The sequence below is a fragment of the Protobothrops mucrosquamatus genome, unplaced genomic scaffold, assembly GCF_001527695.2.
Source record: "Protobothrops mucrosquamatus isolate PMUCROS unplaced genomic scaffold, P.Mucros_1.0 scaffold146, whole genome shotgun sequence".
NCBI lineage: Eukaryota > Metazoa > Chordata > Lepidosauria > Squamata > Viperidae > Protobothrops > Protobothrops mucrosquamatus.
Genome location: NW_015386512.1, coordinates 588,432 through 611,955, shown reverse-complemented (window position 1 = coordinate 611,955; position 23,524 = coordinate 588,432). Strand labels below are relative to the sequence as shown.

General features: G+C 40.9%; 2 protein-coding genes across 2 annotated transcripts in view; both read left to right on the top strand.

Annotated features, from left to right (window-relative positions):
* Positions 1-298: 298 nt before the first annotated feature.
* On the top strand, positions 299-10,414 carry LOC114922381 (sorbin and SH3 domain-containing protein 1-like; the record flags this gene model as incomplete). The annotated part of the gene is made up of 4 exons (XM_029283594.1): positions 299-404; positions 1,914-2,036; positions 10,141-10,176; positions 10,299-10,414. Coding segments are annotated over 4 exons (378 nt in total), but the record flags the coding sequence as incomplete, so codon positions are not given.
* Positions 10,415-13,753: 3,339 nt separating this feature from the next.
* Positions 13,754-23,524, top strand: part of LOC107285095 (sorbin and SH3 domain-containing protein 1) — a 76,316-nt gene continuing 66,545 nt past the window's right edge. Inside the window, exons 1-3 of the mRNA XM_029283595.1 lie at positions 13,754-13,897; positions 17,053-17,191; positions 22,684-22,713. Of these exons, the coding sequence (XP_029139428.1) occupies positions 13,763-13,897; positions 17,053-17,191; positions 22,684-22,713 (304 nt within the window). The 5' untranslated portion in view covers positions 13,754-13,762. The remainder of the gene's footprint in view (positions 13,898-17,052; positions 17,192-22,683; positions 22,714-23,524) is intronic.

Genomic DNA, 23,524 nt, shown 5'->3' with positions numbered 1-23,524 from the left:
TTTGCTGTTGTTTTTTCCTCTGACAATTTTTTTCCTACCAACTTTTGGGTCACGTTTTGCTGTATCTTTTTCATGAATAATAAAAAATGTTTAACGCCAGCAATTAGTGAATTCATTATATGGTATGTATAAGTGTTAAGCAGGAACATGACACTTAATTTAGAATCCCCATCTCTATCTAGAATGACAACTACATAAAATTTTCTTACCCGGGTCTCTTCTTTGTCATTTTTGCTGGCTTTTTTTTCCTGCAATGGGTACAGTACAGTTGTTTAGCCATTTTACTAACCTGATGTAACCATATTGTGAGGATATTATACTGATCGTATCTGCCAATTTTTCAGAAACCGAAGAAGATGATGTTGTGAATGGACTAGCATTGAATATAAACCAGCATGAGAAAGGTTTGTGGGATCAAAACAAAGATATTTCCAGTACTTATTGTCACAGGACAGCTGCTGCTTTTTGATGTGTGTAAAATCTAGTGATTCTTTTTTTTTCATCTGGATCATGCTGTGATCTGTGATCCACCTCTTTTGGGGGTATTCTGGCAGCTTTTCAGAAGTTCTTCTCTACTGGAAACGTTGATGCTTGGGATGAAACAGGCCTGCTTTTGTTAGTAAAGAACTTTAAACTTAATCTGTTTATTGATTCTACCCAGATGTTTCTTCTGACCTTTACTGCATGCAAAGTTTAATACAGTGACTGCCTAGAAGGGTGGGAAATCAAAGGGACATGGGATATTTGATAGTGTTTTAAGATGAATTCCATGTTAAAATAATGAAAATTTGTGAATATTTGTGCCTCAGCACCACAGTTCTGCAGTATGGTGGTGCAAAATTCTGACATAGTTCAGTGTATACTAGGTGGATGAGATTTATGATTGGATGGTAGTTTCAGGTGGATCCCAAGGGGTAAAACGGAAGATCCAGAAGGAACTGAATGGATTCAGTTTTATCCACACTGAAGAGTTGAGTAATTAAGGGTGCATTGAACATATGGCAATAAGTAAGCATAATACAAAATCGACAGACTAGAAAGAAATATTATATGGGAAAATATTCAAAAGTTTTTGAATTTCAATTTTTTCAAGCTTGAAATGCCTTGTTTTAATATTATAATGGTTGGTTTAAATTTGAAATAATTGCAGTATTTCAGAGAGAGTTCCAATCCTGTTTTAACAATTCCGGAAGCGTTCCACACTTGATAGAATACTTTTGATGAGATCAGAATAGCATTTTTGAACTCAAAAAGTTCAGATCTTAAACAAGAGGTATCTGATAAGTTCATTTCTGTGCTGAAGTGCTAAAATAAAGATGCAAGTTTACTACTTTGATGAGGGAAGCACTGTCATATTCATCCATTTAAGGAGTTCATTTGTTAAGCATTACAGAGAGGTTGAAGAATGGGAAGACGTACAATCGTAACTGACTCATATTAGTTGTTCTAAAGTGCAGTACAAGTATTTAATTTCTAGGCATTCTTGCTTTACTTCCCACTTTCTTAGTTTCATTGTTTTGATTTGGAAATTTGATTCTTGAACTGTTGGGCTATAACTGAGGAGTCCCATATTCAAATCCTCACACAGTTAAGGTGTGTGCTTCTTGATGTTGGGTGATTACTAAGCCTCAGTCTAGCATGTCTCATAAGATTGTTATAAGGATAAGATGGAGTGGGATAGAATGATATTGGAAGAACAGCCAGCTTGAAAGAAAAGCAGAATACAAACCTGCAAAGGTGCTACAGTAATCTAGTTATACGTATACAAACCTAAGCATGGAATGAGAAATAAATTAAGCAGGATCGTGAATAAATCAGTTTGCTTTAAAGTAATAATGAAATAACAATCATGTATATATCACGATTTTAAATTACTTTCAGGTCTCAATATTCCAACATTTTCCCCCCTGTAGATCAGGAGTCCAGCAAAATCTGTACTGGAAAAGGAGCTGTGACTCTTTGGGCATCTGCAGCTTCTGAGAAGAGTCTCGGGGTTAGCCATCCAAAGTCTACACAAGACATCCAACACACCAAAAGTAAGACCCAGTCTGGGAAATCATATCACAGAAAAACAAAATAATTCATTGATCCTCTGATCCTTGATTGGGTTAACAGACAAGTCCCTGGTTTAAAAAGTATAATCCCAAAATGAAGCACATAGATTGTTAACTGAAATTGCATGCTGAGATTGGATCAATTGATGTTTAGGTGAGTTTCAAGGATTGATTAGAGAATATAATTGCAAATAAGCAAACATTTCAAAGACGCAGTGCAAATTTCAGTGAAATAAAGAATGAATCAGCACTTGAATATGAGAATAAAGTCTCAGTGTGCATTTTAAGTTTATGTAAAATACTTGAATTCATTCTTTCAGGATTAGTAAATCAACTCACTTTAATGTTTTAAAAGTCAACTTACATAGAAGCTCAAGAAATTCTGTTTTTATTCTACTGATCTTTTGTGGGAAGAGGAAATATCTTCTATTTGATATCTTCTACTTGAATGGTTATGATATCTCACTACAATGGCATTTTGTTGTGTTCACTTAGAAAGATATATATATAATTATAGTAAACAAACTCTGAGCAAGAATATTTAAATGGGTACTGAGCAGGATGTGCCATTCTCTAGGATATTTTTGTTCTCATGATGACATAGAATCATCACACCGTTCCATTTCTGAGTAAGCGCTACTATGCAAAGTGTAGAAAACGAAAGTAGTGAAGAAACTGGAGGCAGATGGAAAAAGAAAATTTAATTCAGTGTAGATTACTGTGTATTAGTTCCATTCACATAACGCCTCTCCTTACTTTGCAATCTTGAAAGCTATTCTTCTTTCTTCAACATCCATACACATATTCATACTTTTTTAAAAATAGAATTTTTAGTATATAATATATAAAAAATAAAAAATTTTAAAAAAAGAAAAAAGAGAAAACATAGTTAAGATTTCTGCTCTTACTACTGTCCGTCCGTCCGTCCGTCCGTCCGTCCGTCCGTCCGTCCGTCTATCTATCTATCTATCTATCTATCTATCTATCTATCTATCTATCTATCTATCTATCTATCTATCTATCTATCTATCTATCTATCTATCTATCTATCTATCTATCTATCTATCTATCTATCTATCCTATTATTTCAATTTTATTCTTTTCCTTTCCTCTTTGACCCTTTTTAATCCCCAAATCCATAAATCATCAATTCATAGAACATAGAATAATAGGGTTGGAAGGGATGTTTTCTAGTCCAATGCCCTGCTCAAGCAAGAGACCCTATACCAGGGGTAGGCAACCTTGGCTCTTTTATGACTTGTGGACTTCAACTCCCAGAATTCCTGAGCCAGCATGGCTCAGCTTGGAAACCTCTCCATTTCTCCTCAGCATGGCTGGCTCAGGAATTCTGGGAGTTGAAGTCCACAAGTCATAAAAGAGCCAAGGTTGTCTACCCCTGCCCTATACCATTCTGGACAAATGGCTGTGCAATCTCTTCTTGAAAACCTCCAGTGATGGAGCACCTGCAATTTCCAGAGGCAAGCCATTCCACTGATTAATTGTTCTCACTGTCAATTCTAGGTTGGATCTCCCTTCCACTTGTTATTTCTTGACCTGCCCTCAGATGTTTTGGAGAATAGTCAACCCTTCTTCTCTATGACAGCCCCTTAAGTACTGGAAGACTGCTATCAGACTACACATAAAGTCCTGCCTCAGCTATCTTCTCAGAAAAGCATAACTCTTGAAACAAGCGTTATTACAAAAGGAACTTTTAATGAGAGGAAGTGATTGCAGAGAAGCCAGGCAGAATCTGAAGGTCCCACGTGAATCGTTAAACTAATTTACCATTGTCCAAGTCTCACCCCAGTGCCCCAGTCCGTCAGGAGCCAATCCACTGGTGTGAAGGTGTTCTGAGAACTCCAAGATGAGAAGGTGATAATAAGTTGTTGTCTGGTGCCATGACCTTGGTAACAGGTAGGAACTAGCTGGAAAGGAGTCCATCCAGATGGCCCTGAGGGCCCGGTCTCCTCTCCCTAATTCCCCCACAGATATATCAAAGTGAAAGCATTAAATTCTTCAATCCAGAAGTAACATTCCCCTCTCCCCTCAAAATGGCAGTGTTCAGACCCCTTATCAGCTTTGCTGCTTTCCTCTGTACTCTTTCTGAAGTTTGACATTTGTTTATATCATTGTGACCAGAACTGGAAGCAGTGTTCCAAGTGTGATCTCACCAGTGCAGTATAAAACAGTACTGTCACTTCATATGATCTTGAAACTATCTCTCTGTTGATGCAACCTAGGACTGCATTAGCTTTTTTGCCAACTGCAGCACACTGCTGGCTCATATTTAATGGTGGTCTAGTAGGACACTTAGATCCTTATCATAGCTGCTACTATTGAGCCAGGAAACACCTAGTCTATATCTGTGCATTTGGTTTTCCTGCCTATGTGTAAAACTTTTCTCACCACCGAACTGCATTTTGTTGTATATGGCTCAGTGTTCAAGTCTGTTAAGGTCTTCTGAATTGAGTCTATCATCTACAGCACGGGTGTCAAACTTGCCGCATCACGTTACGTGTCGCAACGTATCGCGGCTTTTTTTGCATTGCCGGAGCTGGTGTGGGTGCGGCTTCCGTATGATGTAACCGTTCCGTGGGCCGGCAGTTTGACACCCCTGATCTACAGGGTTAGCTATTGCCCCTAGCTTGCTGTCATCTAAAAATATAACCCTTCTATCCCCTCATTTACATCATTTATGAAGATGTTGGAAGAGTACTGGGTCTAAGACAGAACTTGAGGTACCCCACTGCATACTTCCCTCTATGTAGATGTAGTTCCATTGAGGACTTCCCATTGAATATGGTTGGTCAGCCACTTGTGAATCCATCTGGTGGTGGTACTGTCTATCCCATATTCTATTTTACCAAGAAATAGGCTGTGGTCTACTTTGTCAAATAATTAAGCAGTTCCACTTTCTCCCTACTTCCCCTTACCTCCTTGCCATCTTCTCTCAATAGTGGACCAATCATTTCCTTGACTTTTTTCTTGTTTTTTACATGTTGAAAGAAATGTTTCTATAATTATTTTGGGCCTTTGTTGCATGTCTTACTTAGTTCATTTTGAGCCTTAGCTTTCCTGACTTAGTCCTTGCAGATTTGGGTTATTTGCTGGTAGTGTGTTTTAGCTATATGTTCAGTGGTGAACCACCAGTATTTCATATATTCTCATGCACTCTTTATTTCCATTATCTATTACTCTTGCTACCCTTATCTTCCATGTTACTGCCTCAAGGCCCTCTTTCATAGCCCTTTCGTATTCCTCTGTTATTTGTATAGACTTACTTCTATATATCCCAAAAAAGCATGCAAATTAGCAGTGTTCATTGCCTTATCTTCAGTGTTGATGAAGGGGAGATACATACATACATTATATACATACATACATACATATACATATACGTAGATATAGATATAGGTCAGTGGTGGCGAACCTATGGCACGGGTGCCAGAGGCGGCACTCAGAACCCTCTCTGTGGGCACTCGCGCCATTGCCCCAGTCCTAGGCCTTCAGCTGGGTTTTATAAAACCTTTTCGCTTTAGGCCTCCGCCGCCGTGTGCAAAAAAAAAAAAAGGTTCAATCAATCAATCAATTTTAACTTCTTGCGGGGAAAAAAAGATCTTGCAAAGTTGGAATTGATTGATTGAACTTTTTAATCCCACCCAGTCTGCCATTACCACCGCAGCCACGCCCACCCAATGGGCCACACCTACCCAATTGGCCACACCCAGCCAATGGGCCACACCCACCCGGCACCCGACGATGCATAAGTGGGTTTTGGGTTGCACTTTGGGCACTCGGTCTCTAAAAGGTTCGCCATCACTGATATAGGTATAGATATATAGCATTGTTACATCTGTCATGACTCCACAGCTGAATCAATAAGCCATATTTTTCATCACTGCTCCCTTTATCACACTGGTAAGCAAAATTCATAACCCTTTCTTACCCTTTAGGTAGACTGATTGGAAAGTTCTTTGCTTGCTGATTTCTCCACTGGTAGTATTTTTGCTAAATTTATTTATTTATTTATTTATTAATTACATTTATATCCCGCCCTTCTCCTTGCGGACTCAGGGCGGCTAACAATTGGATAAAATACAGACATATAATACACCTATTAAAACTGATTAAAAAGAAATATTTAAACCTGATCAGATTAAAAGTGATTAAAACCCCTTTAAAATCCCTTAGGCCAGTCCCGCAAGCTGGAACAACCACGTCTTGAGGGCGCGGCGGAAGGAAGGGAGATCAGGGATCACCCTGATCTCTGGGGGCAGTTCGTTCCAGAGGGTGGGAGCTCCCCCAGAGAAGGCCCTCCCCCTTGGGGTCGCCAACCGGCACTGTCTGGCTGACGGCACCCTGAGGAGACCCACTCTGTGGGAGCGTACAGGTCGGTGGGGGGTAATCTGTGGCAGGAGGCGGTCTCGAAGATAGCCAGGTCCGATGCCATGGAGCGCTTTAAAGATAATAGTCAGCACCTTGAAGCGCACCCGGAAGGCCACCGGCAGCCAATGCAGCTCGCGCAAAAGCGGCNCCAACACCGCCCGCGCGGCCGCATTTTGAACTAGCTGGAGCCTCCGGGTGCTCCTCAAGGGGAGCCCCATGTAGAGAGCATTGCAGTAGTCCAGGCGGGAAGTGACAAGGGCATGAGTGACCGTGCGTAAGGCGTCCCGGTCCAGAAACGGCCGCAACTGGTGAATCAGGCGAACCTGATAAAACGCTCCCCTGGTCATTGCCATTGATATTAGAAGATTGTGAGCACTGAAATTCGATATGTTTATTTCTTTTATCTTTTATCTATATTTATAGAGAAATAGTAGAATATTATCAATTTCCTTCTGTAATCTTCTCCATGGGAAGTTTTTTGGTCTCTAATCATGAATTAAAAATGTTAAAGTCATACTCCCTCTCCTCTTGTGATGCCTTCTCATATTTAGCAGTAGCCCTAGCAAGTCTGCTTGACCCTGCCAACTACAACATAGCTGCTGGGGACGATAACATGCTATAGCAGCCACTGCCCATCCTGTAATCATTATTCACCTTAGGCATGTTGTAATGTAGGAAATGGCACTGATACACACAGTGTACTGTTAAAGTACTTAGCCATCTGTTTTAGTTATAGTAAAGGTAATAAAGAACATGTGTGGACTTCAGCTTACAGAATGCTATGCATGCATGTGCATTTGTAAAATGGGAATGGAATTTTATGCATGGAAATGTAATTTATTTTATTCATACATGAAAGGGGAAATGAAACTTTATTCATGCACAAAAATGTATAGAGTATGGACAGATCTTTGCCTGTTATGACCAAAGTCTGCTAAACTCTTCTGTTGTAACTCTACAGCTGAATCAGTAGGCCACATTTTTCTTTAGTGCCCCCTTTATCACACAATTCTGTTAAATCATTAATTATATGCAGAGCTGGACAGACAGCGGCCAGATGCTAAACTGGAAAAAGATTTGGCTTGATCATGGACTTGCACATGCTCTTTACATATGATAGTATCTCAACTAATCCAGGGACATTTATATTACCCTCACAAGAATCCTGTGCAGATTTCTCTCTCCTTTCCTCTCTCCTTCTTATTTAATGCTTCTTTCAAATTCCATTTCCAACTTCCTTAGGGAGGAAAGCCTCATCTCTGCCTCATAACCCAAATTGTACTCTTTATGTCCTGCCCCCACCAGCAGCAACATTGCCATTTACTGATGGCTGCCATTGACAAATGACTGGAAAAAGTCTTTATAAGGTTTAAAGTGAGGGAAAATAGAAATGAAAATGGTTTGATCTAAGACCTACAGACTAATTTGACTCTACAGTATATTTAGTTTAGCTACATTTTTTTAACCAATCAGTTTATCTTCTAAAACAGGCATGTCAAACTGCCGGCCCATGGGCCAGATGCATCATGCTGAAACCGTGCCCACCTCATTGCTGGCAATGGGGAAAAAGTCACGATACGTCGCGTGACGTTGCGTGACGTCGTGAGTTTGACATGCCTGTTCTAAAATGTACATTTTCATCCTTGCCCCTTAATGGTTTGGAATAATTTATCTTAAGGAAGCGATTATTGGGCAAGAGAACGATAGTTAATAATAAATAAAACATAGTATAGTAAATAAATAATAATTGTGTACTAATAGGTGCTGCCTTTATGCTAAAGTTTTCACAACGTTCTAAACTTTTTGGAATAATCCGGTTAATATTGGGGGAATGAAGAAGGTCTGTTTATTTAAGCTACTTACTACTTATTTAAATAGTAAATTATTACTATTTATGCTCTGCTCTCTTATTCTCTCTATGTGTCCTTTCGGCCTTTGATTATTTTTGAGGGCATGACATAAAATTAATTGTTGGTCCAGAAAAGTTGATCATGCCTGATTTTCAGGGTTTTTTTTTACTATACAGCTTCTTTCATGCTGCTGCTATTTGGCCTTCTTTCCCACGCTCTTTCTATACATTTCCAGCAAACCCCAAAGGAATGGTTCCTACCATGGAAATGAGCTTCTTGTGCTGATTCTCTTAGTTGTGTTTTGAAAAGTGTGTTGCTGAGCTAGGGAGATTATTTTTCTCATGTTTTGTGAAGGATGGGAAAGATAAGTGGTGCCAAAATCAAACATAGAAAAATGTCAGAAGGAGGGTTTTTTTGTTTTTGTTTTTTTTTAAAAAAAGGCATAAACTTGCCTGGAATCTAGTTAAGAAATCTGCAATGCCATGATAATATTTCTAGCCCCCGAAAGGAGAGTTTTGGATTTGACTGTTACGATTTCAGAGCAGTATATAATAATAATTTTTATTTTGCGGTCACAGACCAAAATGCAAGTGCAACAAAAGAAAACACAAGAAAAATATATCACAAACAATTAAACACCAGAAGCCTTGGCTAAAGGGAATTACAACGTTCTCCTCTGGTAGTTACAGCTATTAAAAGAAATTTAGAAACCTGAGAAGTAATATAGGAGGAGCCATCCCCTAGACCAGGGGTAGGCAACCTTGGCTCTTTTATGACTCGTGGACTTCAACTCCCAGAATTCCTGAGCCAGCATGGCTCAGCTTGGAAACCTCTCCCTTTCCCCTCAGCATGGCTGGCTCAGGAATTCTGGGAGTTGAAGTCCACAAGTCATAAAAGAGCCAAGGTTGCCTACCCCTGCCCTAGACAATATAAAACCAAATTACTAACATTAGAACCAGAGGGATCAATTCCAAGGAGAGACAATAATTTAATTCATCCTGTGTTATACATAGGGCAGTATGATAAGACATGCTCCACAGTTTCAACTTCGGCCCTATCACAGGGGCATAGTCGCTCACTAAACAGGAGCCTCTTAAATCGCCCATCGAGTAGTGTTGAGGGCAAGACATTGAAATGGGCCAGGGAAAAAACTCTTCTATACTTGGTTAGAGTATAGAAATATGAAGCCATCCTCAATCCATAATTATTAGAATGGCTGAAGATCAAAGGGGAGCAGGTTTTATTGGCTCTGGCTCTTAAATATTGCAAATCTATGTCCACAAGCCATTGGACTACCCTAAACTGGGCGTCCTTGAGACCATAATCTCCCAGAGCATCCCCCGTAAAACCTAGCAGAGCAGTATAAATAAGGCAAGCATTGAAAGTGTTAACACTACTTGGTGTTCTTGCTGGTCTCCACAAAGATAGCATGTGATATATCGGTGCTTTTAAAGGCACTTGCTGGTTTGTAAGCCTCAATCCTCTTTTCTGGCAAGGCTAAAGAAGGGCAGGCACATTTTCCGCTCTCGGCCTGCATCATAGGTTAAATATTGAAATCTTCCATTTGAAATAATGTGTGGCATTTGAAAGTCTCCCTGAGAACTCTGGCTGCCTTTTTGTGTGCTAGAATGAAATGTCAGTGAACAATTGTTTCTTCACTGCTCTGAACTATGGCTTTGTGTTTGTAAAGGTCAGGCGTTGTAAGGAGTCATGTTTCTATGGGAATTAGGCAGCCTTGCTGGAAAGTGTTCCGGGGACAAAATGAAGTAGTCCGTTTCTCTGCTCTTCTCTCATGTATTAAAATACGATGTCTCTTCCCTTCTCTTATTCCCTCTGATGCTTGTCACCAGCTCATTCAACTGAACAGAAAGGAGAAACCAACACAGGTAATTATTAAAGCTTCAGTTTGTTTTTTTTTACTATTTCCTCAAAACATCGGTTGTTTGTGCAAGCATAAATCTTCATCGTTAAGTATTGTTTAAATGATCCGAAAGTCTTCATTTTGTAGATGGTTGGAGAGGACTGTCTGGCGTTGACTCAAATAGGGAGATTCTGTCTGTGAAGGATTACTGGAGCGTGAGACCAAACTTCTTTGAGATCAAGCCACAAGTAAGTAGCTAACTGAAAGCCTAGATGGGTATGAAAAAGGCATGTGTCTTAGATGTGTCTCTGACTTGTAATTTGAGTAATTTGTATTTACACCCAAGGAGTATTACTTTGTCAAGCTGGTATTTTAAAAAGTGAATTGGTTGGTTTGTTTTCATGATTTAGTGTTTCCAAAATGTTGTCAGTCAGATGCATCAGGAAATCCTTCTGTACTTGGTCCAGTGTATTCTAGGATCCCCTGGAATACAGAAAAGAATAAACTTGGTTATGATTTGTATAATTTCCAAAATACGCCTCTTGAGAATCATAATCTTAATCATCATCATAACATGTACAGTAGGAGGGCTGTGTCCATCCTCTGTCTTTCCTCTTTTCTCTCCCAGTTGTTAATCTTCTTGTAGTCTAATTACACTGTTACTGTGATCAGGTCTAGATAGTTTGCATCTAAATCTGAGAGCTTTGATATCGGAAAAAATCATTATAGAAATAAATTCTAACAAGATTTCCTTCACTGCAATGTTAAGAAGTTGCTGATAATTCTGTGGTTCCGTGTCCAGTTTTATTTAAATATTCTTTACATTTTTTTCTTAAAGTCTAAATTTCTCTTGGCTTGTTTGGCTTTGGCAATAGAAGTATGAATTTGTTACATAGTAGTGAAAACATAGCTTGAACTGAATGTAATTTTATTTTAGATTCTTTAGGAGAAACCATAGTTTATCACATTTGGATATGAGATTCACTTTTAATCATATATATATATTGTTAAGGCATCCTTGGTGTTTCAGCTAGTTGTTATGAAAGCATATTGCACTATTTTATGGACTCATAGAATTCTAGGGTTGGAAGGAACCCTGGTGCAATCCACCTAGGGCAAGAATCCTCAGACCATCTTAGACGTCAAACTTTTGCTTGAAAACCAGGTTGGAACACCTCTGACTGCAAAGCAGAAATCCACTATTTACTGGATCTCAGGCTCATGAAATTCCCCCTTATGTCACAGATGAGTCTGAAAAACTTCTTGTTGTATCCTTGGGCACTGTAGAGATTATATCCACAACTGTTTCCCTATGATAACCTTTCAGTGTTTCCCATTCGCTTTTTTTTAAAGCACAACATACCTAGTTCCTTTAACTCAGGGGTCTTCAAACTTGGCCCTTTTATGACTGGTGGACTTCAACTCCCAGAATTCCTCAGCCAGCTTGGCTGAGGAATTCTGGGAGTTGAAGTCCACCAGTCATAAAAGGGCCAAGTTTGAAGACCCCTGCTTTAACTGTTCTTCATGGGATTTGGCCTCTAAGTCCCTTACTACCTTTCATGTTCTAGATAAGGGCCAATGTGGCAGCTGGCACAAGGTGCCATTATGTGAGGATAGAGGGTAATTTAAGTTCATCCGTTGACTGATGATGATATTTGAGTGCTATGTGAGAAGTTGTCACTTGTGTAAAATGTGCTACTTTGGAAAAAAGATTCCTCTCATGAGCAGCTCTTTCCTTGAGGTAGGGTCGTTGAATGTCCTGCACCTCTCTGTTGTTATTATCTCAAGGTATTGTCTCCCACAGGCTGCCACTTCCTCTCCCACCACCTCAGTTCAAACTGAGGTTATAACAGGGCCTTTCCAACAGATTCATCCAGGCAGAGAAGAATCCAGCCCAAGCACATCACCAGCACCTCTCCGCCATTTTGACCAAGGTTTAGAAATTTCAAACAACGTGTCTCCTGGTTTCCTTCTGGCCCTTCCAACGCTAGATGATTTCATTCCCCCTCACCTCCAGAAAACTCCCAACCACCAGCACCCATTGTTTTCACCTCAGACTGCGCTACACACTCACGCAAAACTGCCTTCACTCTCCTCACCACCTCCTCTACTGATCCCTCCCGCCACAGAAACCTCAAGCAGCATTTTGGCGACTGAAAGCACAGGAATGGTCTTTCGAACAGTAAGCCTTATTACGCCCATGCTGAGTCTACTGCTAAATAAGTATACCCTGGTTGAAATCACCTTTCACTGGCATACCAAACCTGGACTTTTGGCACTTTTTGATAGTGGCATGACATTTTGCTTCTGTTCTGTGGCATGTATATCGTTTGTCTCTTCTGGCCTCAAAACTCTTTCCTATAATATTCAATTCTGTTCTTTCCTCTTTTTTCATATTTAAAAACTCTATGCATTTAGCTGTAACCAGCATATTACAGCCAAAAATACATGATAGAAGCCTTAGATCAGAGGTAGTCAACCTTGGCTCTTTTATGACTCGTGGACTTCAATTCCCAGAATTCCTGAGTCATAAAAGAGCCACGGTTGACTACCCCTGCCTTAGATCATGAATGAGGAGCAGCTGGATTAATTGTCCGTGAGTTTTTCCCATCTCCTCAGGAGATCCTTCTGTACAGGGCATAATCTTTCTCCGTGGAAATCATAATTACATCCATATCTTTCCTTCTGCACAGAAAAAATAATTGAATCAGATCTGTTGCAAGGAGAGAAAAGAATTGTTTTCATCCAGAGATGACACAGAGAAGATTTCCCTTCCCTCTGAAGGGAGAAAAGGGTCATCCTAAATGACACAGGAGCAGAAAGGGCCTTCCTTAGATACGTTCTTGCTGGAGATATCCTGGGAAGTTATCTGGATCTTGGGCCAGGCGAGCTTTATTATTCATGGATTAGGTTAGGGGCGCAAAATTTAGGGAGGTTGCAACAAGGGCGTGAAGTGGACCCACTCAAAATGATTATGACAGAAGACCTACCTGTTCACAAAATGGCTGTCTTAGAGCCAGCCATAAAACATCCTATTTGGCTAAAAGCAACAGACCTAAGTTGCTCTCTAACATACCACTGGGATTGAGTTAATGGAAGATCTGATGTCTTAGGACAGATTGCCTTTCCTATCCTTAGAACATACTGTGCCAGGAATGTTAGGAAATATGCAATGCATTATTTGTGGAGTAGCCTTTGAAGATGGATCAGAAATATGGCCAGGGTGCAGTAGAAAGGGTGTTGACTGGATGTAGCAGCTCTGCTATATTTACAACCAATATTAAATTCTTCTTTATCCATGGTGGGGCTTCATCATGGAACAAACTGTGCTTAGTGGGCTTGAAAACCAATATTTTTATTCAAGCCTTTAAGAAATGTTTAGAAGGATTGTGTTGCTGGTTTTGAATTTCAGTTTCTCCATCCATCCGTGAATTCTAAAACCATTTGGGAATGGGCAGAATATAAATCTGTATAAATGAAACTAATACATGCAGAGCCTCATCGTGTTTAACACTCTTTGGGTTTGCATCCTCATAGTATTATTAACCCTTTTTGAGAGTAGCCGTTTATGCAATTTTTATTTATCTGCCACACCTGTTTTCTTTTGCAGGATGCATAGAGACAAACATACACATAAAATCCAACTTCCCACACCTTGCCCTTTTTGGCAGACAGGCAATGATAAGAGGTTTGAATGTCCTCTTCTCTCTGGACCAAAGTATCTCTTCCATCCACACCATATGTGGGTATGTGTGGCCTCATAATCAACTCATCCCACCTGAGCATCCCTATTAGCTGTGTTATGGTTGTGGAAGGGCCAAAGGAGCAAGCCAAGAGTGTTGAGGATTGAGGGATTGTGTCTGAGACCCACTGCATTTGAGGTGGTGCAGAGACTAAGGAATATACAGGGTCTCCATTACCTGTGAGCATCATTAAAGTACTGCTCTAGCCCTGAGAAAGAGACATTCAGTTATCTCAAAATGTGAACGGCATCAGTCAAAGGGGTAATGAGCCATTCAGCCACATCAGTCTCTTCCATAAGACTCAATATGATTCATTCAGATGAACCATTGTCTAGTTATGGATTGGAAGGAGTCTGATAGCACATTTTTCAACTCACAGATTGTAAGGGATAAGCTTTCATGAGCTGCAGCCATCAAATTGTAATGAGGTGGGGCGGGAGGGAAGAAAGGAAGACAGATGCTTATGCAGATCCAGGTTACACGCGAGACAAATAACCCTTAAGAAAGGATTGTTCCGGGTCAGCCGTGACAATAACCTTTCATTGACTGAAAATCTGATTGCAAAAGTGTCCAAGATTGAAGGGCAATATCATCTGTTAATAGTTATAGCAGCAGAAACAAGAGCATCTTCAGTCCCCATATTGGCACGGTAGACTCTAGGGTCAAGTTCAAGCTGTTGGAGTGAGGAGTGATGTGTCTGCCCATGGCTGGGCCACTGATTTGCAGGTATACTTTATTACCACAGGTGAAGTGGTTAAGGGTGAATGCAAAGTCCCACAGTCTAATGGCTAGGCATGGTGTATTGGTATTAGTGATGATGTTCTTAATGGTTTGAAGTCCATGTTTGTGGGGGATGTTGGTGTTTACTGCCTAAATATCCACGGTGACTAAAATTGTGTTATTAGGGAAATTGCCCATGGATCTCAGCCTTCTCGGGAAATCTTTTGTAGCCAAGAGTGCTAGTGATATGAGATTTGAGTACAGAGTCCCTGCAACCTGATATTCCACGTTTATGAGAGTAACATTTCTTTTGTTTTACAAGGTCTAGTTATGAGTATGACCCAGATAAGTTAGTATTGGAGGGACAACCTTACCATCAGTTGTATGTTGGCAGTATGCAGGTGGTAGGTCTTAAGACTCAGTGGCTGTGTTAGATTGGAAAAGTCCATCAGGAAGAAGTTCAGGTTAAAGACAAGGTGCTCCATCAGATCCTCATGGGTGATAAGTGTCAACATGCTACTATCTGGAGAACTGTTACTGAGGATCCTGATTGATGGGTACCTCTTATAGGTCTGTCTGTATGTCGGGGTTGGTCACCCAACCCTTGGAATGTCTCATGCTCTCATCTAAGTATGATAGGTGAACCAATCAGTAGCATCTGGCAATGCATTAAACATGCCCCAGAGAGGTTGGCATACTTGAACGTGACCTAGACCAGGGCTTTTCAACCTTTTTACCCATTGTACCACTTTTAGGATATGGCAATATCCGAGTACCACCAGTCGCCTAGCAAGGTGTCAAAAACTTGAGGACTCAAAAAAAGAAAAAAGGAAAAAAGTGATAAAGTACAGGTAGTCCTCGACTTACAACAGTTTGCTTAGTGACTGTTCGAAGTTACAATGACACTGAAATCCTGGGACACTGTGACCATCATAAATATGAATCAGTTGCCAAGCATCTGAATGTAAATCACAAGACCCTGGAGATGCTGCAACATTCCAGCTGATCGGCACTTCTTTTGGGCTCAGCAGAAGCGCCAGGATCAGCGCTGAGCTCCAGCTGGAGCCTGGCACTGATCCTGGCGCTTCCACTGAGTCCTGACAGCCCTGAAGAAGCGCCGATCAGCTGGAAAGTGGCACTGATCCTGGCGCTTCCACCCTGACAGCCCTGACAGCCCTGCAGCTCCAGCCATCTCTCTCTCAGGCTTGTGCGGTGCTGCCACCGGTTCAGCTCATTCCCCTCCCCCACTACCATTTTCCTAGGATGGTCACGTACCACCTGCCAGGTGCCAATGTACCACAGGTGGTACCCGTACCACTGGTTGAAAAGCCCTGATCTAGAGTCTACTGTGCCAATATGGGGACTGAAGCTGCTCCTGTTTCTGCTACTATAACTATTAACAGATGGTACTACCCTTCAGTCTTGGACACTTTTACAATCAGATTTTCAGTCAATAAAAGGTTTTTGCCACTGTGAATGATGCTTCCCTTCATCCTTCAGTCACAGAGACAGGCAAGCAAGGTTGAAGCACAAACATAGCACATTCGAACTACAGTGAGGTGGGGTGGGATCTCAAATTCAGGGATCCAGATGGATCCTTGCCAGTAAGAGGATCAGCCTCCAGTCATAGGTTCTTTCAGTTTTCCCTCTCATGGTCTCTTCTTAGAAACAGAGTCCAGTCCAGAATAGCAGTTAACTTAGCTGTGTTCTCGCACAGCCACTCTGCCAGTCCCCCAATGTTCTGTCTCGTGGAATCACTTCACTGAATTTTGGATAGTAGCAGCTGCTGAACTGGTCAAGGTGTAGATAATTTATTTTGGGAGCACCAGCAAAATACAAGTCAACAATTACGGATTATCTGTGCAGAATCCTTTAAGCCTTCAGTCTCAGCTTGGAAAAACATTTCCAGATATTTTGGGTTTCAAGCTTCAGAATGACTACATGGGCTTAGACTGTTTGATGCCTGAAGCAGTAAGTGTATTTCTATTACCACAAATGAAGAGATTCTGCCACTGGTTGTGGCTGACCAGGTTTTTATCAGTCTCCAAACTGGAATGTCTTTGTCCTGACTGACTCTACATTCTTCCTCCCTCGCATAGTCCTGGTTTTACTAACATCCTGCTGGCTAATTGCTTGCAAATAGTATTGCCAATCTTCTTTCTAAAATAGAGAGAGCTCATCAAGCATGAGGCTAGCATGTGCAAAAAACAACCACTCCTGCCAGTAACTCTGTGTATTTACTTTCTCTTTTCTGGCCCAGAATGTAATTACTCATCCTTTTTTCTGTATGTGCACCAAGAAAGATGTTGTGTGAAAGCAACTTCTTGTGCTGGTGGGTTATGTTAAACTGTTCCATTTGCTTGTTGTTGTTTTTTTCATTGCCAAAACGGTCCTCAACAATCTTATGCGGTAATGATCTTCACACTTGTGTGTTTCAGGATACCTGCCCCCAGCCACATGAAGCCTCTAAGCCCAGTGGCGGCCCTGCTGTCTCAATGACGATCAACAGATCTTTGGGTGCTTACCCTTCCACCACAATTGTCAACCCTACAATTGTCCTTCTGCAGCACAACAGAGGTAAAATGAAAGCCCCTCTTTTTCCTGGTTCATATTTTGCTAGAAATATTATTCGGTGACGGGGACGCCGTCGTGAAATGGAAGACACGCCAAACTTCCCAGAATAGGGACATTTCCTAAGGGACAAAGAAAATCACAAAGTAAAGGACAAAAAAAGTGCCCAAAGTATCTAGCTAATATAATGCTATTCAAAATACCAAACAAAACAAACAAAAGGCAGTCAAAATCTTTGTATGTCTGAAGTAAACTTTATTGTGTAATAAGCCAAATGAGGTTCAACATAGTTCACATCAGTAGCCTTTTATAATGCAACTGTGAAAAAATAAAACTTTTTAAAAGGTTTGAGGGGAAACCCCCCCCCCCAGAAATTGATAACTTGTTTTCTGAGATTGAGGTACAGTTATATTAGCTTACATCTCACTTGACTTCCATTGTACATTCTGCCATATTTATTTATTTACATCCCATCTTTATTATTTTTATAAATAACTCAAGGTGGCAAACATACCTAATACTATTTCCTCCTTCTGTTTTCCACACAACTACTATCCTGTGAGGTGGGTTGGGCTGAAAAAAAGTGACTGGCCTAAAATCACTGTCTCTTTCATGACTAAGGCAGCAGTAGAATTTAGAGCAGGGTGCCTGGCTGAGGAATTCTGGGAGTTGAAGTCCACAAGTCATAAAGGGCCAAGTTTGAAGACTCCTGATTTAGAGTCTTCTGGTTTCTAGCCTGGAGCTTTAAGCTCTAGAGCAAATTTTCTTTTTCTGTTTATAATTGTTCTTATGTGCTGTTGTGCAGCAGATGTTTTGTTTCTTACTGCACAGTGAAAGATTTCTAACCAGTTGATGAGAAATGTATATTTATAGTCATAGGAAGAAGACATAAGAGATGACGGAATCGGTGGATTGCCTTTAGGTTTCTGGGTCCATAGGCTGAAAAGTGCCTTCCTGTTTTAATGTTTAGAGACCAGGCTATATTTAAAACTCTGAAACTGACATAATACTGTATAAGATGTAGAAGATTTTGTTGTAATTATAGAGAAGTGAATGTGATTTGTTTAGTGAGAATGAGACTTCCAATAGTTGTTTTGTGCTGGCCTACACTTGAGGAAAGTTTAGGAATCATAAGACAGATGTCTCTGCTAATTTAACAGCAAGTTTATCTCCAGGTCTTTTCCTGTCTCTGTCCAGGACACAACTTCTGCATTCTGTTTTTTGAAAGGGCAATTAACTTTGGGGTTCTATTTTTTTTACCTTTTTTGTCCATTCCCTGCATCTATTCCTTTTATCTTTTTTTTTTTCAGTTACTTTTCGTCTTGCCTTTACTCTGGCTTCTAAAGATCTTATAAACTGGGAAGGGAAAGGAAAGAAATAATTTGTGCATGTGCATGTTTGAAAGGCACAGCACTCACTGTGATCTTACAGAATATTCCGTTTTTTACATCAACATCTTCCGTGAAGCCCATTCAATTAATTCTGGCTATCGCGAAGATAGTAAAATGCTTAATTCCATTGCAGGACTCGGAAGATGGAATCTGCCTGCTAAAATGAGTAGGAGGAATCAGCTAGGATAAATTTCAGCCCATGTCTATAACTTGATACCTTTTTCTCATGATTAAGTGTGGCATTATTTTTAGAGGAAGAAGTAGGCTGCTCATTTACATTTGTTCTGTGCAGCCTGAACAAACAGCTGGGCTGTGGTCCTCCCCAAAAATCATGTGATGATCATGATGTGAAAGACATCATAACTATAAAGAAATGTGAAAATCTTCCTTTAACTTCTTTCCACCTACCACTCCTTAGGTACAGGGGAAATGGAAGGTAAAAACCTTATGTGAGCCTAATGTAAATAGTCTAAAACTACTTTCATTCATTCCTCTGAAGAATGTTATGCTGCTTCTCTCAATCCAGGCACCGTATTATTTGGCAGGCCTCCATCTCTAACAAAACAAAACAAAAACAAACCATTATTAGTCATCTGACTTCATTCAGAAAGTGAATTAGAGAGGTTGTCTTCTGCTCCAGGCTATCCACAGGAAGTCCTCCAGTTATGCCCATTTGTTCAGCAACCATTGGAAGTTAACGACGGTGCTGAACGCAGGATTTATGACCCGTCCTTGAAGTTCCAGCCATTGCAACGTCTCTGTGATCACATGATCATCATTTGTGATCTTCCCAGCCAGCTTCCCATAAACCAGGGGTAGGCAACCTTGGCTCTTTTATGACTCGTGGACTTCAACTCCCAGAAATCCTGAGCCAGCCACGCTGAGGGGAAAGGGAGAGGTTTCCAAGCTGAGCCATGCTGGCTCAGGAATTCTGGGAGTTGAAGTTCACGAGTCATAAAGCGGCCTAGGCCTTGGCTCTTTTATGACTCGTGGACTTCAACTCCCAGAATTCCTGAGCCAGCCATGCTGAGGGGAAAGGGAGAGGTTTTCCAAGCCGAGCCATGCTGGCTCAGGAATTCTGGGAGTTGAAGTCCACGAGTCATAAAAGAGCCAAGGTTGCCTACCCCTTCCATAAACAAAGCCAGTGGGAAGCCAGCAGGGAAGATTGCAAGTCATTTAGTAAGTCTCCTTCTGCCCCCTGGCCTTTCTTTGCTTGCACACACATACCCCATGCCCTCTTTCCCTGGCCTCTCTGCACTCTGTTTTCCCCACCTTTCTTGAGCTCACTCCCATCCTGTGCCCTCATTTCCTAGCCTCCCTGAACTTGTGCCACACTGCACAAGTTAGGCCTCCCAGGACCTCCTCCACCCCTGTGCAATACCTTACCTGTGACCAGTGGTTTTTTTTGCAAGAAAAAAGGTGCCAGAACTCCCATCTTCTTAATCTTTTATTTAAAAAAATTATATATTCAGTTCTTAACACAAATTTAATTTATTGTATTTAAGGCAAATGTCCGTCGTAAATTTTACACTACAAATTAAAAAAATATTTTAAATTCACTGATTTTTTTAAAATAAATTGTTTACCTTTCTCACGTAGTCAATCACTGTACACACTCACCCACACACATCAGTTGTGTAACGAAATATAATGGTCATTGCCCACAGTAAGCACTCAGCACACGACTACACAACCAATCACAAGCCGAGCAGTGTCACAAGCTGAGCAGCGCCATCACAACCAGCGCGGACAAAGTACACATACATCGGACTCGACACACAAGCAGCCCGCATGCACCATTTTATGATTTTGCTGTCGATCTGCTACGCTCGACAGGGCGATTCAAGTCCACGTGAACCAAACATCAAATTTTCAAAAGTTACTTTTAAAACTTGGAAAATCCATCGAAAAAAGGCGCCGGAACTCTGTTCCGGTGCGTTCTATAACAAAAAAAGCACTGCCTGTGACTGTCATGGTTCCGATTAACGAAACAGTTCAAAGAACTTCCAGGCATTGGATGTTCTTGCTTTGACAGTGACTTCCTCACTTCCTGCTTAGCAACCCTGCATCCTGGGTTACGACAATAACTGGGACTGGATTGCTTTTGGTCATGTGACATTGCATTTTACAACTGCATCACTCGGTGATGGGAATCCCAGTCCCAATTGCTTCTGTAACTGGAGGACCAACTGTTATGTTCAAGAGCATTCAGCTGTTCAAAGATAATATAAACTCTTAAAATAAGGCCTTGTTTTTCAACCTAAGCTTTCATAAGCTGCCTGATGGTCTATTTATGATAGCTTTCTTTACTTGTGGAGTATCGGAGATGGTTAGAACTTGTCCCTTTGTGATTTCATGAAGTTCTATGAGAAAGACTTTGCTGTCTGGTCTTCAGATTTAAAGTTCTGCAGAGGGTAGTTCTCAGGCTTCTTTGCTGTAATCTTTCTTCATTTAGAGAATAATGATTGAAGATGTCGACTCTTATGGGCTGGTTATGTTTGGATCTGGTATTGCTGACCCTTTGGATCTTAACAAAAGTTTGGTTATAGATCACAAGGATTTTTTTGGAGCTGTTGTGAATGCAATATCCATTTTGTGATACTGTCGCACACTTACCAAAGAATATACCAGTGGTGGCGAACCTATGGCACGCATGCCAGAGACGGCACTCAGAGCCCTCTCTGTGGGCACGCACGCTGTCGCCCCAGCCCCGCCACCCCCCGTGGCCCCCTTCTCACCAGCAGCCCCCCCCTGAGGAGAGTCACCCCGGGTGCAGCCTGCACAGAGTAGCGCAGCCAAGGACATGGCAGCCGGGCAGCAGGGACAAGACTCCGCCCTCGCGCCCCCTCGTGTGCGCGGACAGAGGCCATGGCCGCCATGATGCTGCTGGGCTGCCTGGGCAATCTGCTGTGGTGGGCTGTGGAGGCGGTGGGTGACCCTTCGGGTAGGAGAGGCGGGGGTGGGGCAGGGGCGAGGCGGTTTTTGGGCACTCGGTCTCTAAAAGGTTCATCATCACTGGAATATACCAAACATTTATCAGCATTACTTTTGGTCTGGTGAATACAGATATAAACTGGCTTGCAAATAAATCAGGATTAATCAGTAAATTGGGATTGATCAGTAAAAGTAGGGAAGAATCTTGAGACCAGATTCTATTCTGAAGAATCACAAATAGCTTCCACCTCAATAAACCAGAATAAATATTTGTCATCGTTCATACTAAATGTTACAGTTTGAATCTTGCATCTCACTTAATTCAATAAAGGTGCAGCTATATGTTGCTCTGTATGTGCACCATATAGAATTCTTCTTGAATAAAACATATAAGGGGACCTTGTAAGGCAAGACATCCTCACTCAGACTTAGTCTCCATTTGATTTGATTTGATTTGATTTTATTAGATTTCTACCCCGCCCTTCTCCTTGCGGACTCAGGGCGGCTTACAGCCCGTTAAAAACAAGTAAACAAATACAAAAAACATACCACATTTTAAAATCAATTAAAATAAAATATTGCAATAGGCCAATTAGTATCCTTTAAAACCAATAGAAAACTAATTAAAAGTAATACTTAGGCCAGTCCTGCCTGCTTAAAAAGCCACGTCTTGAGGGCGCGGCGGAAGGAGGGGAGATCCGGAATCACCCGGATCTCTGGGGGGAGTTCATTCCAAAGGGTTCATTCCAAGCCCCATTAGTGTGTGTGGACTGTTTTGTGCTGTCCCAATGTTTTGAGTTTCAGTGCCCATATTGCTGGTAGCAAGTTAGTATTGTAGCTTCCAGCAAGGAAGCTATGAAGCACTTGGAAAGTTCTTAGGGATTTTTAGCCTTCTGAATTTGTGAAAAAAAAAACACGTATGTATGCCAATTTGTTTGAATCGAATATATAAACATGTTACTCATGCATTACATATGGAACTCTTGCTCAGCACTTTTATTTGAAGGGCAAGGGGTTAAAATTGTTGGTTTTGATGAAATGCCAATAGGGGTGGGGTATTCAAGCTCTTGAGATTTTGTTCAACAGATTGTGTGAAAGTCTTATTAAGAGTTGAGGGCAACCATGGTTTCAACAATTTATTTGTCTTTTCCTCTCCTCTCTTTCCCACAGCAGAGCAGCAAAAAAGGCTTAATAGCCTTGCAGGTATGATGCCCCAAATATTGTTATGCTATTTCTAGCTATTGATGCTTCTGCTGCTGTATTCAGTCAAGTGCTTTTTATCTAATAGAGTATCATTAGTGAATCCGTAAAGGAAAAAACTGCAATTCAGGGGTAGAGGAATTGTACTTTGTTCGGTGACTGTGACATATTTACGCTACTTTTCTCCAGAATTCCACAAGGCAATCTTGGAAAAAGAAGACACTGGGCCCATCGTTTAAAAAGAGCTTGAAATATCCCCCATATATCCAAGCCACAGATCATGAAATATCAGCAAAGTATTTGTACCTAATGTACCTCTTAGTTTGTACCTAATGATTATATGGATTTTTGCGGCCTAGTTCTGATAGTCCAGCCCCAGTTTTGCCAGAATGACTAGTCTGATACTTTTCTGTATTAGCATCCAACATTTTCAAATCATCAAGAATTTAATATTAAGATCACATTCAAAAGTGGGTGGGATCAATCTTTATTGATTTAAAATGTTAGTTGTTATTGAAGGGAACTAGTCCAGAAAAATACATAAAAATATGTTAAAACATTCAGATAATTATCCAGCTCTGGGATGGATTTGCTCATGATACTCTGGGATGAATGCAGACTATATTGCATGAAACATGACTGCACAAGTTTAATTTCCATTTAGAATACTGTTCTTGAGCTCACCGTGCATGTTCTTAAGCATGAATATGTTGCTTTTTTCCAGTGTATGCTACACAGCATTATCACAGTTTGCTGAAACTTGGTGCATTTTGGATGAGTTAGCTTATGATCCTTCTCCCTTCCCAGAAATCTT